The 19,115-nt window shown below is 38.9% G+C and overlaps 1 protein-coding gene across 3 annotated transcripts in view; it reads left to right on the top strand.

Annotated features, from left to right (window-relative positions):
• The window catches only part of DST (dystonin), a 674,592-nt gene that overhangs the window by 502,066 nt on the left and 153,411 nt on the right, over positions 1-19,115 (top strand). For all 3 annotated transcript variants that reach the window (XM_006893143.1, XM_006893142.1, XM_006893144.1), the window contains 4 exons: positions 11,391-11,543; positions 12,969-13,202; positions 14,399-14,659; positions 17,004-17,549. In XM_006893143.1, coding sequence (XP_006893205.1) covers positions 11,391-11,543; positions 12,969-13,202; positions 14,399-14,659; positions 17,004-17,549 — 1,194 coding nt within the window. The remainder of the gene's footprint in view (positions 1-11,390; positions 11,544-12,968; positions 13,203-14,398; positions 14,660-17,003; positions 17,550-19,115) is intronic.

Raw genomic sequence — 19,115 nt, 5'->3', positions numbered from 1 at the left:
TCTTTTTGCTACAGAATAGCTGTGGATCATATCTACAGGTGGCACTGGAGTTTTATAAGCTGAGTTAGATATCCAGAGATGCCACGAGACACATTTGAGTAATACTAGACCATGTGTTATAACAAAGTGATAGTAGAAGTTTCTTAAACTGTATCAGGAATCACTTAACTTTGGATTAACCATAAATTTTTTTAAATTGGTACTACATTTCTGTATGCCCAAATTAATGTTTTAAAAGTTAGGTTTATTTCATTCTTTAACTCCCAGGAATACTTTCTACATAATTTTGTTGTAGTTTAGGGGGTATGTAATAATTTTTTTCTGGGTCCTGAGGTTTTTTTACTGTCTTTAAAAAAGTCTGTATGCTGTAAACATCAGTAGCATGGGGTTTGTTCATGCCAGTAGATTCTAATCTCACCAGTTACAGAAAGCATGATTTGCCTTTTAGGTCTGAGCTCTGTTTCCTCACTCTCATCTTCTTCTCTGTGGTGTCCTCACTAACCTTGTTAATGTACACAGTGTTAAGTTTTCAGTTCACAGATGCATGTCGTTTTCAAAGCTTTTGTCATATCCTGTGCTGTTGAATAGATCACTGACATAGATCACTTGCGCATTTGAGCTGCCTAACATTCACAGCATTGCTACGCCCTGGTAAGTAGAGGATTTTTATGTCAAACTGTATTATTACTTGTTTTTAAAAAGGCAACTTAATTTTCATGAGGTTTTGTCCACCCTTGTATAACAGATTGACCTGAGATTTTTGTTGGTTCCCCCGCCCCCTTTTTTTCTTTTCAGCTGGATAAAGTGATTGCTGGTACCATTGATCAGAGAACTGGAGAAGTCCTGTCAGTCTTTCAGGCCGTCTTAAGAGGCCTTATTGACTATGAAACCGGAGTCAGGTTACTTGAGACACAGCTCATGATTTCTGGTCTAGTGTCACCAGAATCAAGACAGTGCTTTGACCTCAGAGATGCCAAAAGCCACGGCCTTATTGACGAGCAGATGCTGTGCCAACTCCAGGAGTTAAATAGAACTAAGGAAATGATCTCTGCTGTGCCGTCGAGCACAGTTCCACTGCTCGATGCTCTGGCTCAAGGTGTGGTGTCAGAATCCACGGCCATCCGAGTTCTGGAAATACTGCTGTCCACAGGCTTCCTGGTTATTCCATCCACAGGGGAGCAGTTAACTCTGCAGAAGGCTTTCCAACAGAACTTGGTTTCCTCAGCACTATTTTCAAAAGTCCTAGAAAGGCAAAACATGTGCAGAGATCTGATTGACCCCTGCACTTCTGAGAAGGTGTCTCTAATAGATATGGTGCAGAGAAGTGTTGTCCAGGAAAACACCGGCATGCGGCTTCTCCCTGTGCGACCTCAAGAAGGCGGCCAAATAACATTGAAATGTGGAAGAAACTTAAGCATTTTAAGGGCGTCACATGAAGGTCTTATAGACCGTGAAACCATGTTTAGATTGTTAGGTTCACAGCTTCTTTCTGGAGGTCTGATTGATTGTGAATCTGGTCAGAGGATGACCATTGAAGAAGCTATGGCCGAAGGGGTAATTGACCGAGACACAGCTAACAGTATTCTTACCTATCAAGTGCAAACAGGTGGCATCATTCACTCGAACCCTGCTAAACGTTTAACTGTGGATGAAGCTGTCCAGTGTGACCTGATAACTTCCAGCAGTGCCCTTCTCATCCTCGAGACCCAGCGAGGCTATGTGGGGCTCATTTGGCCCCATTCTGGTGAAATATTTCCCACCTCTTCTTCCTTGCAACAGGAATTGATTACAAATGAGTTGGCCCACAAAATCATGAATGGGAGACAGAAAATCGCTGCTCTCTATATCCCAGAGACCTCTCAAGTGGTTGGTTTGGATGTTGCCGAGCACCTCGGGATTATAGACAGTAACACAACATTGATTTTACAGAATATTAAAATACCTGATGAAATGCCAGACTTGCAAGATTTAGAAACTTCTTGTAAAAATGCTAGAAGGTGGCTCTCCTTTTGTAAATTTCAGCCATCTTCAGTCCATGACTACAGCCAGGAAGAGGATGTTTTTGATGGAGAAGAGCCAATGGCAACTCAGAGCTCAGAACAAACGAAAAAATTATTCCTGTCTTATTTGATGATCAACAGCTATATGGATGCAAACACAGGACAAAGACTTTTAATGTACGATGGAGACTTGGATGAAGCGATCAGTATGTTACTGGAGGGCTGTAGTGCAGAATTTGGTGAGAACACACCCACAAAAGAATGTCTTGATTTAAGGTCCTCTAGTGTTCTTCATGATGTTCCAAGAAAAGAAAATAAGGAGAAAGAGAAAAGTATGGTTACACCAAGTAGTTTTAATAAATGTCATTATAACAAACTTGAACCCAAAGAAATTCATGAAGGTGAACAACACGCCATCAATAAAGAGCTTCACAAAGTGGGAAATGGAATTACTAGCAGAGGATTTTACCAGTCAGGGAACCCAGCAAATATAGCCACAGATCATAAAGTTAATAGCTCATCCAGTGTGTTTGCTACAAATCCCTTATCACATTTGTCGGAGCCCGAGTATGCCGAAGCTAACATGCTTAGCCGTGGCTGTGGAAACATACTTCAAAACCGTGGTGATCAAGGTCAAACTGAAACAAATCAGTGTGCAGATGAATACAGCTGTTCTGAAAACACTACGACATTTACAAGTGATTTAACAACAAATGCTAGTGTGAAATTAAACATTAGTAGATTTGGTGATCCAAATGAAATCAAGAAGGAAAATACAAACAAGGATTCAACACTCTTTGATTATTCACCCAGACTAAGTGCTCTTCTGAGTCATGATAAATTGAGGAACGATCAGAAAAGCTTTGCTGCTGTTTGTACCCCAAACGACAGTGTGAATAAATGCAGAGCATCAGCATTGCCATGTGGTGACCAAACCACACTTTTGGATGAGAAAATGGGAGAAGGATTTCAAGATCAGTTTCTGGGAATTGCAGCTATTAATATCAGCTTACAAGGAGAATCCTCTGGACAAGAATCTTTGAATAATGACTGTTCTAATAATCCTGAGGACCAACATCAGAGTGATAAATGCAGTCCAGATACACATGGCGATGATGAAAAACTGCCTGCCGCTTTATGGTGGAAACCTGGAGACAAGCAAAGCGAGTCCACAATGGAAGAATATTCTTGTGCTGTGATTTCAAGGGACGATACAAATACAGCAGATGAATCATGTGTTTGTGACACACCATTGCTTAACGAAACTGTGAGTGCTGGTGACTATGAAACATCCCTGCTGGACAATCAGAAGAGTGACACAGAGACAGACACTGACAGTGAGGATGATTTTTATGATACTCCCTTGTTTGAAGATGATGACCATGACTCTCTGCTTCTTGAAGGTGACGATTGTGACTGTCTGCAGCCTGAGGACTATGAGGCACTGCAAGAGGGAAATGAAGAGAGTCCTCCTCTTGGAGAAATCTTTTATGATGTGTCAAAGGAGAATGAAAATCCCATGTTTACACAGCGAGGGCTAGTTGGAAGCCTGAGTTTGAGGGAGAAAGCACAGCTTCTTCAAGATTTCCCCACGGGTGTAGAGAAAGTAGACCTTGATTCTGGTGAAGGAATATATTTAAATTCAGTTGGCTCAGATGAGGTCAGTGGGCAGTTGCTGGAAACCATACCCAAAGGCACAAATAACCTTGAAGCTGATGAGTCTGACTCATGGATTGATTATGAACGTGTACAAAGAGAAGAGAACTTCAGCGCTTCTTTAAAGTCTGATAACACTGTGAGTTGGGCAGTAAGGAAAGAAGAATGTGATCCTAGAAAAGAATATGAATTTGATCTGACTCATTCAGACTCTATGCAAAGTGAAGAAAGTTATGAAGATTACCTGGGTGATAGTAATGGTCAGGATGAAGAGGAGGAGGAGGAGGATGATGATGATGGTGGTGGTGGTGGTGATGGAAGAGAAGGAAGAGATGAGACTGAAAGTTGTCTATGCCAAGATGAAGTTGAGAGTATGGATATTCGAGTGTGTGATACCACAAATGAGAAGAGAAACAGTGATGAGAATGAGAAAATATACAAAATGAACTTCCCAGATAATATACACAATTCTAATACTTTAGAGAAACAGCAGAGTATAAATGTTTCACAGGTAGAGCCAACAAGTAAAAGTAGTTTAGTTGGTGAAAAAAGCACCCAACCAGAATATGCTCCTGTTTTAAGAAAAAGTGAAGAAAATCAGTTACAGTGCAAGGTGGAACCTACAGATACACTGCTACCTATCATGAAAGACACTGAAGCAGTAAAAACCTTAGGCCCTGATGATATAGTACATAATAAAAATGTCAATCCACTTTCTGATTTGAAAAATGATCCAGTGAATACTAAGTTAAATTTGATTCCTGAGCCAGAATTTCTTGTCCCTGTGAAAGGTCGAGATCAGGGTTTTGAAGATGTAGCAGCTAAAGTGGGCCCCTATTTTGAGAAAATAATTTATTCTGAGCCTGAGTTCATAGGAAAACCTGATGAGGAAAACCACTTGTCATCTGTAGCACTTGTAACTCAACAAAATGGAACATCAGTTCAGAAAATATGCTCACGTACAGGAGATAAAGAAGACATTATGGAAAATCCAAAGGAAGAGAGTAAGTATCTCAAACTTATATCTGATAAAAGTACAACGGAGAGTCATGACTTAGGTAATAATGGTCAGTTTTCATATCCACAAGTCACAAGCATGGCAGACCATAATAGGAAAGGAAACCTTAGAAAAGCATCTCCAACTCCTGAACATAAAACGAAGAATTTACAAACAATGGTCAATAAAAGTCCCATCCAGTTTGAGGCTCTTGATGACATATTTGACACATCAGCTTCCAAAGTGGTCAGTGACTCTCCCGTTTCCTCTGAAGGGAATAAAGGTCCTAAGAAAACTTCATTCACAGATGAACCTGGTAAAGATCCTCATCTATTTACTCATTTAAAACATTGTGCTAAAAGTATAAAAGCACAAGATGAACTGAAATCAGATGAAGATATTTGCCATTCCAATAATGAAAGAGACTCAGAAAACAGGCTTAATAACAGTCAGCAAACTGATTTGAATCCAGATGTCCCTAGTTGTGTTGTAATTGCTGCCCCTTCCAGGATAGAACACTTAAAACTTGGAATTAATGTAAAAGAAAAGGCACCTTGTATGACTGAAGACTTGCCTGTGAATGAGATAATCCTAAGTAATGATACTCAAACTAAAGAATCTGTCTCGGAAAGAGAAGCACAAATTCATCAGTTCTCACTAGAAAGTAATGAAGCCACAGGTTCAAGATTACCTCTCAGGAATATGGAAGACCTAGGGGGAAGGACTGATTTTGTGCAGGCAGAATTCTGTGCAGATAAAGTAAGAAGTAACCCCAGTCACACTTTAGACACTGACTCATCTTTAGACATTAATAAAGAAATGACTGACCGACAGCCACCAGAAGAACATGGATTATCTCAGGGAATCCAAGAAAAGGAAGTTCAAGCACCTGAATTGTCTCAAGCATTGGTTGAAGACATAAAGGAACTCTTGAACAGATTGAAAGAAGATCATAAAAATCCTCAGGAGATTGGGCAGCCTGTAGCCTATGTGGATACTAAAGTTTTAATTCAAAGTATAATTAAAAAGGCTAACACAACACAGTCCATGAAAGAAGCATCTAATATACCCAGCGATGCAACAATCATTGCTTCTTCTGGAGTTTCTCCCATGAATATTGTGCCAGAACTGAAAGAAGAGAGTAGAGATGATCCTTTCACAGCCCATCTACAATCTGAACTACTGTTTGAGATGCTAAAGCAAAATCAGTACAGCCAAGAACTTGCAGGAGCATTTGAACTGATGAAAGAATTCACTCAGATGGGGAAAAGAGGCATTGCATCTGAAGTACTTCAACTACAACTTGAACATATTTTCTGTAAACTGCTTGCTGGTGGATATTCACAGATATTAAAAGAGGTTGGAAACATAAATAAGAAACCTCCTGCTGTGTCTGAGATGAGTGAAAAGCCATATGTACTTAGTGACCTTAAAAGCAAACAGGGAACCCACTGTTCTCTTAAGTTGGAAAATGTGGAAGAAGCTGGACTAGGAAACACTACAGCGAGTGCATCAGCACTGCCAATGGATGAGAAGTTAGAGGAGCGATGTGCTGATTCTCTGGACCATCTGGAACGTGTTTCAGGGTCAAAAGAAATTACTTTTGCAGACAACTCAGTGGAACAGGTAAGTTGACCTGTACATTTTATTATGAAAGTCACTTCATGAAACGTTGTTGTTATGTTGTTATGTGCCGTCAAGTCGCCTGCGACTCATAGCTACCCTATGTACAACAGCCCTAAACTCCTCTCTGTCCTGTGCCAATTGCACTGTCTCTGACACTCCCATCCCAATTATCTCAGTCACTGAATCAATCCACCTCATAGAGGGCCTTCCTCTCCTGCGCTGTCCCTCCACCCTCCCAAGCATGATGTCCCTCTCCAAGGACCAGCCTCTCCTCACTACATGTCCAAAGTAAGTTAGACGGAGCCTCAGAATCCTTGCCTCCAAGGAGCCACCCGGTTTAACCCTCTCCAGGATGGATATCCTGTGGGATGGTGAAGCAGGAAATAAGTGCGTAAAGGTACATGTGAGAAAGGCAGGGACAACACTGACACTAAAGTTAACTCCGCAATAAGGGATATACTTTTAACTTGCTGGTCTAATACTTCTCTAAATCTGAACATTCACATTGAGACAGACTAGGAAGAAGGATTGGCCATCCACTTCTGAAATAGCAGGCCTCTGAAAACCCTATGTACAACAGAACACATTTAGATAACAGAAATGGCAAAGGAGGTTGAGTTTTCAAGCATGGAAATACAAAGGAAGAGGAACAGTTGTAAGCAGACACTGGTGATTGGGACATGGAATGTGAGAACCATGAATGTAGGAAAATTAGATATTGTTAAGGAAGAAATGGAACGCATAAATATTGACATACTAGGCATTGGTGAGATGAGATGGACTGGCATGGGGCATTTTGAGTCGGATGACCATATGATATATTACTCTGGAGTCATGAAACATTAGGGAATTATTATTGTTGTTGACTGCCTTCAAGTCGAGCATGGTTGAAAGCAACCCTATGAACAAAAGTCTTGAAGTCCCTCTACAACTGTTGACATTTATCAAAGTTCATAGGGTTTCCAGAGGCATGTTATTTAGGGAGTGGATGCCACTCCTGCTTCTAAAGAAGAATGTGGTATCAGGATTGTTTGTTGTTGTTGTTGTTGTTTACCATTGAGTCAGAACCACCCCATAGCTGACCCTCCAGTGGGTTTTAAGAAATCATGGGAAGAGATTGCCCATCCTCTCACGGAGCAACTCGTGGCCTCGAACCATGTGTCTTCGGAATTTCAGCACAGCTTCTTGCCACTAAGTCACCAGAACTCCATATATTTTTATTTACTTTAAAAAAAAAATCTTCAGAAGGGCTATTGAGTTAACCTGGCTAAATTTATTTTTAGTTTTCCAGTGAGTTACAGCAGTGTTTACAGCACACTGAAAAAATGCATGAGTATTTGACTTTGCTTCAAGAAATGAAACCTCCTTTATTCAACCTGGAGTCTTTGAATAACAATCTCGAAGCTTTGAAAAGCCAAATAAAACAGTTAGAGGTAAGACTTTTCTCCTGCCTATCCCTGGGTGACAGCTAAAGTTTAGGAAAAAATAAGCAGATCCTTTATTTTTCTCTTGAGCTTACTAGTTCTCTTTCTTCCACAAAATAATCAGTAGGTGTGATGTCTATTTCTTCACAGGCATTTGAATTGGGATTGGCTCCAATTGCAGTCATTTTAAGAAAAGACATGAAGTTGGCAGAAGAATTCCTGAAGTCTCTCCCGAGGAGCTTTCCCAGAGAAGCTCGTGAGGAGCTGAGTGGCAGCCATGGACGCCTGCAAGCTGCCTTTGCTTCCCTCACCGATGGGTCTTCAGAGAGGACAAGACAGATCATGCTTGCAGTTGATTCTGAAATGGTAGGCATAAACGTGCCGCACGCCAAGTCAGTCGTTAAATTAAATACTTCATCATCAGATCATTTGAAAGAATGTACCATTTTGGGGAACCAAAGAAAATGAACACACAGTTTTATTTTCTAGTCTAAACTTGCTGGGTCCCATGAAGCATTTCTGCACAAGCTTCAGTCGTTTTCAGACTGGATATCAGAGAAGAGCCAATCAGTGAAGGATATTGAGATCAGGAATGTTGGAGATACTGAACTTAAAAAAACGTTGGCGTTTCTCAAGGCAAGTGTCAAAATAGATACAACCAACTATGTTATAAACCCTGGAGATTTAATATAAATGTTTAGAAAACAGATGTTTGTTTATAAATAATCACTGTGTGATGGTTATCATTTTGAAGCTTTCGTAGTTGCATTATCAAACTTGCTAGTCTTGACATTTTGAGATTTGTATGTTTACATTAGTCAGGGAGCCCAGCCCTGGTTCTGTGGTGGTTCAGCTATGAACCAAAAGATCAGTGGTTTGAACCTACCGGCTCCTCCATGGGAGAAAGATTGAGCATTCAGCTTCTGTGAAGGTATACAGCTTTGGAAAGCCTATGAAACAGTTAGTCCCCTTGTATTCTGTAGGCCTGTTAGGAATCAGAATCAGCCCACTGACAGTGCTGTGAGTTGGCTCAAAGTCAGTGACACATAATAAGAAGTCCTCTTCAGCATCTTTTGTTTTTAAACACTATGCCTCATGAGTAATAATTAAATTCCTAACGTAGGAGTTAGAAAATGCAAATTCTGGATAGCCCACTTTTAATTCATGCTTTAACACAATACTATTTCCATCCTATGAGAATTACATGAATATTGTAAGTATTAGCAAATAATATTTTAATATTACTGTTTTTGGTGTGCACATGAACATAAGATGAACCATTACCTCTCTTAACAGTTATTTTTAACTTGAGATATAATAGTTACAGGAAAGGTTTAGATATTGTTAAGAGCATTTATTTCTCTTTTTGCCTATCTCATTTACTATACTGTTTAAGTCATTTCATCATCATTGATTACTAGACAATAAATAATGAATGACTAGATTAATGATGAAAAATATCAATAAAATCTTGAGTCCATTATGAAAGAGAATGAATTTTTTTAATAAATGTTCTTGTTAAACTCTTATCACAGTTTAAGTTCCTCTTCGTAACTTGTACTGCATTGTTTACAGAGCTTGTTAAAAGACCTTGGACATACCAAAACACAACTGGAGACGACTGCGTTTGATGTCCAGTTCTTCATTTCTGAATATGCACAAGATTTGTCTCCCAACCAAAGCAGACAACTCTTGAGGCTCTTAAATACTACTCAAAAGTGCTTTCTTGATGTCCAGGAATCAGTCACTTCCCAGGTGGACCATTTAGAGACTCGGTTACAACTAGAACAAGATCTTGATGATCAGAAGGTTTGCCTTTCTTTTTGTGCAGTTAGAATTCTTGGGTTTTTGTTCTTCAGTGTGAAACTTGAACGTAAATATCCAGGGATTATAGGGAGATAGAAATTATTTTACTGTAAAGGCAATTAGTGAACAGGTACAATGTAGAGACCCTCAAATGTATAACTGTATTGATTTTCATAATGAGTCTATAATAATATTCATTTTAATTTTTACAACTCCCTAAAACTAATCTTTTCAGAGGAGAGTCATGATTTTTTTCTAAAAGTAGAAAATATAGGATGTGGGTGCAGAAGGCCATCAGTGTTTCTCTGAAAAGGCCAGAGGAGTGTGAATAGCACAGCTGCTCATAACTCCAGAGTAGACAGCAGATGAAGAGCCCATAGTCCAGCCCCTTGGTGCTTGTAGATTCACACCAACAGCAAGAAGTTCATTTCTTCATTGCTGGTTCACACACTCAAAGTTGTTGTACAGAGAATGTTTATTAGGGAAGTAAGGTGGAAAGTGGGAGAGGCAAAGACTGTCACTCAATGCAAATTCAAGTTTAGTCCAGCAGTCTTAATTGATGAAAGACAGCTTCTCAGTCAACCAAGTTGCAGTTTAGCGGTACAAATGCAAGAAGCCTCTGGATTCCTCAGTCAGTCCAGGATCTGGTTACACTTGGCCAGTTTTTCCACAGCAATGCCACGGTCTCTTCACCACCATCAACAAGGTCTTGCTCCAGTCTCCCTCAAGTCTTGCTGCTTATTGTGGGAAACACTCCCTTTCCCTAGTTCCATAGCTGTTAATGATTTGCAAGACCATGTATCTGTAGATACGTTAGCTGGAGACCAGAGGGGCTAAGGTAATGGCTAAAAAACATATGCCAATTTTAGGTTAACACCGTAGATATCTTGAAAATTGTGGCTATAAGCATTAGAAGTCTTCTCCACTTCCAGGCAGACAGTGGCTAGATGACTAGTCATATTAAGAGTATTTACCTCCTATCCCTGGGAGACAGTATTGCACAGCAGTTCACATCATGGACTCTGGAGCCAGACTTTAGATCCTACATGGAACACTCCCCACTAGGTGTGTGATCTCAGAAAGCCAGCTAACCTCATTTTCCTCTATTGGAAACAATAGTGCTTATATGATTCTATCGTGAGCATTTGATAGAAAGATGCATGTTAAAACATTTAGTACCATGCATGGTATGAGGTAAGCTCTTAGTAAGGCTTTATCTATGACTACAGAATATATAAACAGTGTAGATATAATAGAAAAATGAAAGATTTCGGCTATTTGTATTCACTTACTATATGAATATAATCTCTTAGAATGATTTAATGAATTTTTTAGGAGTGATGTTTCTCATAGTGAGCTCAGTGGTGAGAATAAATATATAGAATCTATATAGTATTAAATACAGTGTTGAAGTAAAAAAAAAAGCAAACTGCATGCAATGCTTTCTTTTTATTTCTTGAAGCACCTGGTCATTATCTCTAGCATGATAACTTATGTACATATGTCAGATACATGAATGGGCAACTCACAACTAACTTCTCTTTTGATATCCTTTTGCAGAATTAATTGTGTGTGTCGCAGGTTTCAAGAGCTTAAGAAAATGGGATGTTTTCTTCCTGTCGGTCAGAAGTTCCATCTCTCACACATGTGCATGGCCAGTATTCTGTTGAGCAGTCGCATCCAAACATTATCTCTTACTTTGTACATGAGATGTGCTCTTCTTCCTCTCTGTCCCACCTTGCTCTGTTTGTACCCCACTGCTACCATGTTTACAGCATACTCGCGAAAGCTTTTTTTTTAGAGGAAACTTGTAAACAGTGTTCTAATAAGCAGCTGCCAGAGAAGCAATTTTAAAGATGCTTTGGTTTTGCTCCACTTCAGATCATGGCAGAGTGTCAGCAGGAGTACAAAGAAAAACTCCAAGGGATCTGTGACCTCCTCACCCAAACTGAGAACCGCCTGATAGGCCACCAGGAGTCCTTTGTGATTGGCGACGGCACGGCTGAATTAAAGAAGTATCAGTCCAAGCAGGAGGTAGCGCTTGGTTTTATCTTAGTAGCTGTATTTTGATGTTGGATTTTGTTATTGTCTGGAAAGTAGTTAAGAGTCTTTGAAAAATATTGTTTTAGTGCTTTAGGGGCAAGCCATAGGTAGTTACCATTACGCTCAATAGTAATAATCAGATTTTCCATTTCTAGTAAGCCAGGTCACTTTCTTGACTTATTTGGTATCCTAATAAATAGAACAGGTATGAAGGAGATAGGATTATGAAGACGTTCGGTTGACTTTAAGTTTGAATCCATTTAGCCAGCCAACTAATTGACCAAAGAACCATAAACTCCAGTTATTTCTCTTTCTTTTTCCTTCTTTCTTCCTCTGTTCTTTATTCATGGGAAGAAAGTGTGGGGGGGGCAGGGGAATGACAAAAAAACCAACAAAACGTATCCTGAAATTAATGCAGTGGCCAAGAGAAAATAAATCACCTGTTAACTAAAAAAAAAAAAAAAAAAAAGATATCTTTATTTTGGTGGCAGGAAAAAGCACATTCTCATGAAGCTATGTAGTTCTTGGTTCAAATCCCAGATTCTACGCCTTGTTAACTTTATCACTTAATCTCTCTGATCCTCAGTTTTTTAATTCATTATAATTCCATTGCAACATTATCCTAAGATTAAGTAAACATTATGTGCTTAGTGACATACTTCATGTTAAGTAGTAATAAGTATCTCTTTCAATTCAGATACTATTAAGGGAAAAAAAAAATCAGGGCCTTAATATAAAATCATGGATAAAAGAAAATATTTTACATTTCAAACAGTACAGTGTGAAGTCAGAAAATACATAGTAAGGGAGATAATAGAAAACTCATGAAATCTGTTTTAAGGAAAGCTAGAGAAGAGTAGAGATCTTAATTCTTGAGCTTCTTAGCAGTAAGGGTAAGGGAATTAATATTATGTGTTACAGAATTCTGATACTTTTTAAAAAATATTTTTATAGAACTGTTTTTTAACTGAGCATTAGATATATACTAAAATTAACTGTTTAGAAATAGAATAAGTAATATTACCATCTAAGAACTTTACAAATATGCTTGTAGATGATTTTTGTTGATTTAGTATATTTTTTGAGTTTTTTAATGTGTAAAAATTTGATCCAGCTATATACTTATGTCAGTGTTTTCCATGTTTTAAAAGCTACATCAAAAAAAAAATCTATTATCCATTTAAAATGTGAAAATGAAACACAACATGCAAATCTTGTGCCTTTTTTTAATGTTTTGTGAGGTTTCCTATTACAGTGAATATTATGAAATATAATTCAAATGAACATATTCAGTATAATTTTTTAAACTACACATGCTTGAGATTCCTTTTCTATCCATCCTCTCTTTTGGAATTAAAAAAGCTCTAGAAGAAGGAAGTATGCAACAACTTAGTATTGTTATCTTTTTATTACAAGGAACTACAGAAAGATATTCAAGGAAGTGCACAGGCCCTGGCAGATACAGTGAAAAACACAGAGAACTTCTTGAAGGAAAGTGGGAATAAACTTTCCCCAGATGAGAAGGCTTTGATTGAACAGAAACTTAATGAAGCTAAAATGAAGTGTGAACAGCTTAATGTAAAGGCAGAACAGTCTAAAAAGGAGCTGGATAAAGTTGTGAAGACAGCAATCAAGGAAGAAACTGAAAAGGTCTGTATACAGATATGTGTGCACTACTTCTTTGATAAGAAATGCTCTAAGGACAAGAATTCTGGACCTGCAAGCATTTAATTGACCAAATACTACAAAAACTTTGAAGAGTTGACTTTAACTTCTTTAATGTTGTTAAAAGTGAGATTGTATTACTTTATTGTGAAATTTGAATAATTATCAATTGTAGTTTTATTTTTATTTAATTTTTTTTTATTCATCGTCATACATTTTCTTCCTGTCAATGCACCTCTTGTTCCAGATTGTTTTCATACATGTAATGCATAATCATGTATTCCTTTCAGACAGTTCTTCCCTCATCTGTTCTAAAGCATTGTTCATTATCTAGCCACTCTTTCCCTATTCTCTCTCTCCCCAGCCAACCCCCCATCTGTCGTATTTTATAACAGGGGTGTTACACAGTGATGGTATTTCTACTTTTGTGACTTACATGTTTTACTCAGTATTCTGTCTTCCAGGCTCCCCCATGCTGTGTATGTAGTTATAGTTCTGAAATGTATTTGTTCTTTTTTTAAGTTTATTTACAAAGTTTGTATACATTGTTTTCCACACTATTCTTCATTCATATTGTGCTTCATACAGTCATCTCCTGCATTAGGTTTTATAAAATGAATCACCTTTGCACATTACCCATCATTACCCTGTCTTTTCACCTAGACTCTTGCCATTTCCTTCCCCACCCCATTCTATCCACCAAACTGAGCAGCCCTGTGGTTTTGCCCCTAACCCTCCTCCACCCTCCCTGCTTTGAGTTTGCATACATGTTTTAGTAGTTACCCTTCTATTTTTACAATGCCTTTTGTAGTATTTGTCCTTATGAGACTGGGTTTAGTTCACTCAGCATAATTCTCTCCAGCCTCTTCTAATTTATATAGTATTTTTCAAAATCATTGCTCCTGCATGATGCATAATATTCCGTTGTGTTAATGTACCACAGTTTCTCAATACATTGCATTGTAGTTTGACATTTGGGCTATTTCCATAAACATTGGTATACAAGTAAGAGCAGTGAAAGCTTCAGAGTAACCTCCTATTATTCTGCAATTTCAGTGTGTTCCTTGGTCAGATTTTGCATACTGGTATCTCAAACGCACTAGAAATTATCTAAATATTTTGTTATGTGCATTAATGGTAATGATTCTGCATTGTTCAGAATGTGAATTTTTCCTGTCCAGGTTGCAGCTGTGAAACAGCTGGAAGAGAGCAAAACGAGAATAGAAAACCTTTTGGACTGGCTGTCAAATGTTGATTCAGAAAGAGCAGGGGTAAGACACAAACAGGTAATTGAACAGAACGGTACCCATTTTCAAGAAGGGGAAGACAAGTCAGTGATTGGAGAAGAGGATGAAGTCAATGGTAACCTGTTGGAAACTGATGCTGGTGGACAAGTTGTAACAACTGAGGAGAACCTCAACCAGCAATACCAGAAAGTCAAGGTGGGTTATTCTAAACATGACAGATGTTGTAAGATAAATGTTATTTTCAGATAAGTGAAGATAACATGTGAGTTATATGTTTAAAGTTGAATGACTAGAGTGAAGCAATATCCTATTATCTATCCAGGTGCATCCATAAGCCAAATAGAAATAGTCATTCTTGAGTTCTGATGGTAAGAAGGCTGCCAACTTACAGACACACAGTTTGAATCCAACAGCTGCTTTTTATGAGAAAGATAGGCAGTCACCTCCCATGCGTTTACAGCCTCTGAAAACCTGCTGGAGGGGACATTTTAGAGTCTGTTCTGACTCCGTGGCACTTATCAACAAGAAAGTGAAAGAAACAATGAGAAATCTGGTAGAATTATTGGAAATGAAAAGTTAACATTTCTAGAGCAGTTAAGGCTAGGCTAGGCATTCTTTGAAGATCTTCTCATCTTCTCATTGTGTCCTGTGTGGATTGTTACTCTGTGGAGTAACTTCTTATTCCCATTTTACAGATGAGAAAATTGAGACCTATAGAGGTGAAGAAAATTTGCCCAAGGGTATCCGTATAGTAAGTGATGGAATTTGTTTAAAATTAGGTGATATTCTGACACTCTGTTCTTGTTAGGTGCTGTCAAGTCAATTCTGACTCTTAGTCATCCTTTGTAGTCTTCACACACTTGCCAGTTTTCTGACATCCTCATATATAGGCACTGTCTATACATCTTGTTCAGGGTTTTCTTCTTTTCACTGACCCCTCACTTTACCACACATGTCCTCCCAAAATTAGTCCTTCTTCATAACTTTCAAAGTATGTGAGATATATTTCAGCATCTTCACTTTGAAGGAACATTCTGCTTATACTTTTCATAAGACATTTGTTGGTTGTTCTGGCAGCCCATTTAATAATATTCTTTGTCAGCACCATAATTCAAAGACATCCATTCTTTGGTCTTTATTGCTCTTGTTATTGTTATGTGTCATCAAGTCTCTTGCAACTCATAGTGACCTTGTGTACAACAGCCCTAAACTGTGCTCTATCCTGTGCCAATCTTATTGTCTCTGACACATATACCCCAGTCACTGACTCAGTCCATCTCATCGAGGATCTTCCTCTCTACTGCATTGCCCTGCCACCCTCCCAAGTATGACATTTCTCTCCAAGGACTAGTCCCTCCTTGCAACATACCCCAAGTTAAGTCAGATGAAGCTTCAGAATCCTTACCTCTAGGGAGCAGCCTGGCTTCACTCTCTCTAGGATGAACCTATTTATTCTCCTAGAAGTCTATGGTATATTCAACACTCTTCTCTAGCACCACAACTCAAAGGCATCAGTTCTCCTTCTATTATCCCTAGTGATTGTCCAGTTCTCTGATGCATAGCAAGTAGTTGCAAAGACTATGGCATATATTAGGCACATCTTAGTCTCCAGACTGACTTCATTGCTCTTCAGTACTTTGGTGTACTTTGGTCTTTGTTGTTGTTATGTGCCATCGAGTTGCCTGTAACTCAAAGCGACCCTGTGTGCAACAACCCTAAACTCTGCCCTATCCTGTGCCAATCTCACTATCTCTGACACACGTACCCCCATTATCCCCAGTCACTGAATCAATCCGTCTCATCGAGGGTCTTCTTCTCCTGTGCTGTTCCTCCACCCTCCCAAGCATGCCATTCCTCTCCAAGGTCTGGTCCCTCCTTGTAGCATGTCCAGAGTATGTCAGACGAAGCTTCAGAATCCTTGCCTCTAAGGAGCAACTTGGCTTCACCCTGTCCAAGACCAACTTGTTCGATTTCTTAGCAGTCCATGGTATATTCAATACTCTTCTCCAACAGCACAGCTCAAAGGCGTCAATTTTCCTTCTATCCTCCCTAGTCATTGTCCAGCTTTCTGATGCTTAGCAAGTAATTGCAAAGACCATGGCATGTATCAGGCGCACCTTAGTCTCCAGACTGACATTGTTGTACTTCAGTACTTTAGAGAGGTCTCTAACCACAGACTTTCCCATTGCAATACAACTTTTCATTTCCTGGCTGCTGGTGGAGCCAAGCAAACCAAAACTGTGAACAATCTCAATCTCCTCACCATCCATCATGATGCTGCCAATCTGCCCAGTGGTGAGAATCTTTGTATTCTTGATATTGAGCCTTAATCCATACTGAAGACTGCAGTCTTTACTAGAGTGCTCAAAATGCTCCTTTTCTGAAATTTACCAATAAAGCAGAATTACTTTACAGCTTTGAGAAGAGTTATGAGAAACAAACTGTCTGTGGAACTTTGAAAACCTGAGGTAACAGAGAGTTCCTAACAACCTCAGTGTAAGCTTGTCACTAAAATTGTGGCCATTTTGTTTCCACATAGGCCCAGCATGAGAAGATTATCTCTCAACATCAAGCCGTCATCATTGCTACTCAGTCTGCACAGGCCTTGCTGGAGAAACAAGGTCACTACCTCTCCCCTGAGGAAAAAGAGAAACTACAGAAGAACATGAAGGAACTGAAAGTGCATTATGAAACTGCACTGGCAGAGTCAGAGAAGACACTGAAGCTAACACACTCTCTGCAGGAAGAATTGGAAAAGTTCGATGCTGACTATCATGAGTTTGAACACTGGCTGCAGCAGTCAGAACAGGAACTTGAAAACCTCGAGGCAGGGCCGGATAACTTCAGTGGCTTAATGACCAAACTGAAAAGGCAGAAGAGTTTCTCAGAAGATGTTATTTCTCACAAGGGAGACCTGCGGTACATCACTATTTCTGGAAACAGAGTGTTGGAGGCTGCCAAATCTTGTAGCAAGAGAGATGGCAGTAAGGGGCAGAAGGATAATATTGATACTTCAGCAACCCACAGAGAGGTACAGAGCAAGTTGGACCAAGCTACCGAGCGGTTCAGAGCTCTCTATTCCAAGGTAATTTTATTATTTTATACTGTAAAGGGAAGATCAGTTTGTGAATATAATTTTAACTATCTTCAGAGCTTTCATTTTGGAATTAAAAGCGAGAAAACTAAAACAGGGGGAAGGGTAGTTTCAACTTACTTTTATTAGCAGTATTCACTGAAAAAGAAATTTAAAATTTAGGAAAGTAAATGTAATTATTAAGTGAGATTTGCTAGAACCATTTTCCACTAGCTTTAGTTCTGTAACTAATAATGTGCAGTTTCCAGGTTTACCAGGAGAGGGCAATAGCCTATAGTTTGTGCAATAGCGGGTAAAGCAGTTGGCTAATCAATCGGCAGTCTCTCCAGTTTGGGAACTTGATGTTATCTCCTCACAAATACTGCAATTTTTTTTTTTTACACATACATTTCATCAATGTATTATTTCAGTACTTAAGTGGACTGTTTCTCAGCCTCTTGTTCCTGTAAACAAGTTTTATTTTAAAAACAGCAAAAACCCTATGAAAACCAATTTCTTTTCTTTAAAATTTTTTTTTATTTTCATTGTCATAGATGGCAATGAACTTGAGTACTATAAGGATTTTGTAGATGAATGAAATGAGATTGAAAGATATTAGGTCAGAAATAATGTGACCTTTCCAAGGAGATAAAATAATACTGAGTGGAGCCAAAATTCACACTTAGGTCTTATGAACTCAAGTTGTGCCTTCCATAAAACATGATTCTCAAGTAAAAGAGACATTAAGGCCTTTGTGTGAGGTAGAGTTCTCAAACAAAATATTCCCATAAACCTCAGACTCGTGTCCCCCCACCATTGAGATAGGTAATCTTTTACGTCCTTCTATACCCATATGCCTATCCAAATTAGTCTAGAAACATCTCCTTCAGGGTCAAAACGGCGTCTGATTCAAAATATGACTGTAAATGAATAAGACTGCCTTGACTAGATGCATATTTTTTTAAAAAAATGAAAATTAAAAACAATTTCTTATAGGTAATTGTTGTTGTTATTGTTATGTTCCATTGAGTTGGAACCAACTCAGAGCTGACCCTCCAGAGAGTTTTCAGAGACTGTAAATCTCACAGGAGGAGCTTGTCCAGCTTTCTCTCCGAAAGCAGCTGGTGGACTCGAACCACTTATCTTTTGGTTGATAGTACAGCTCTTTGCCCACTAGGCCATTAGTGCTCTTACATTTGTGCTGCCAACCCAAAGGCAGGCAGTTTGAATCCACCAGCTGCTTCATGGGAGGAAGATGGGCAAGCTTCTCCCTTAAGATTTATAGCTTCTGAAAACCCACTGGAGGGTCACTTCTGAGTCAGTTCCAACTCGACAGCAATGGGGAGTGTTAGTACTACTAATGGTATAAATTGAACAAGAACAGACTTACCAAGTCTTATAAGAGGTCTGAAGAGCCTCCGTGGCTCTTGGCCTTGGTTTCATTCTAATTTAGACATTTTGCCCTTCAGTGTTAATCCTGTAAAACATCTGGCTATAGTGACATCTTGAAAACCTTCACGTTAAATGTATATCAATATTCAAGGTTGTGTAAATCCCAGTAACAGTTGCATGGTGCAT

Source organism: Elephantulus edwardii, unplaced genomic scaffold (genome assembly GCF_000299155.1).
Source record: "Elephantulus edwardii isolate Elephantulus edwardi_28Jun2011 unplaced genomic scaffold, EleEdw1.0 scaffold00124, whole genome shotgun sequence".
NCBI lineage: Eukaryota > Metazoa > Chordata > Mammalia > Macroscelidea > Macroscelididae > Elephantulus > Elephantulus edwardii.
Note: the sequence above shows the minus strand (reverse complement) of the source record. Positions and strands in the feature narration are given on the sequence as shown.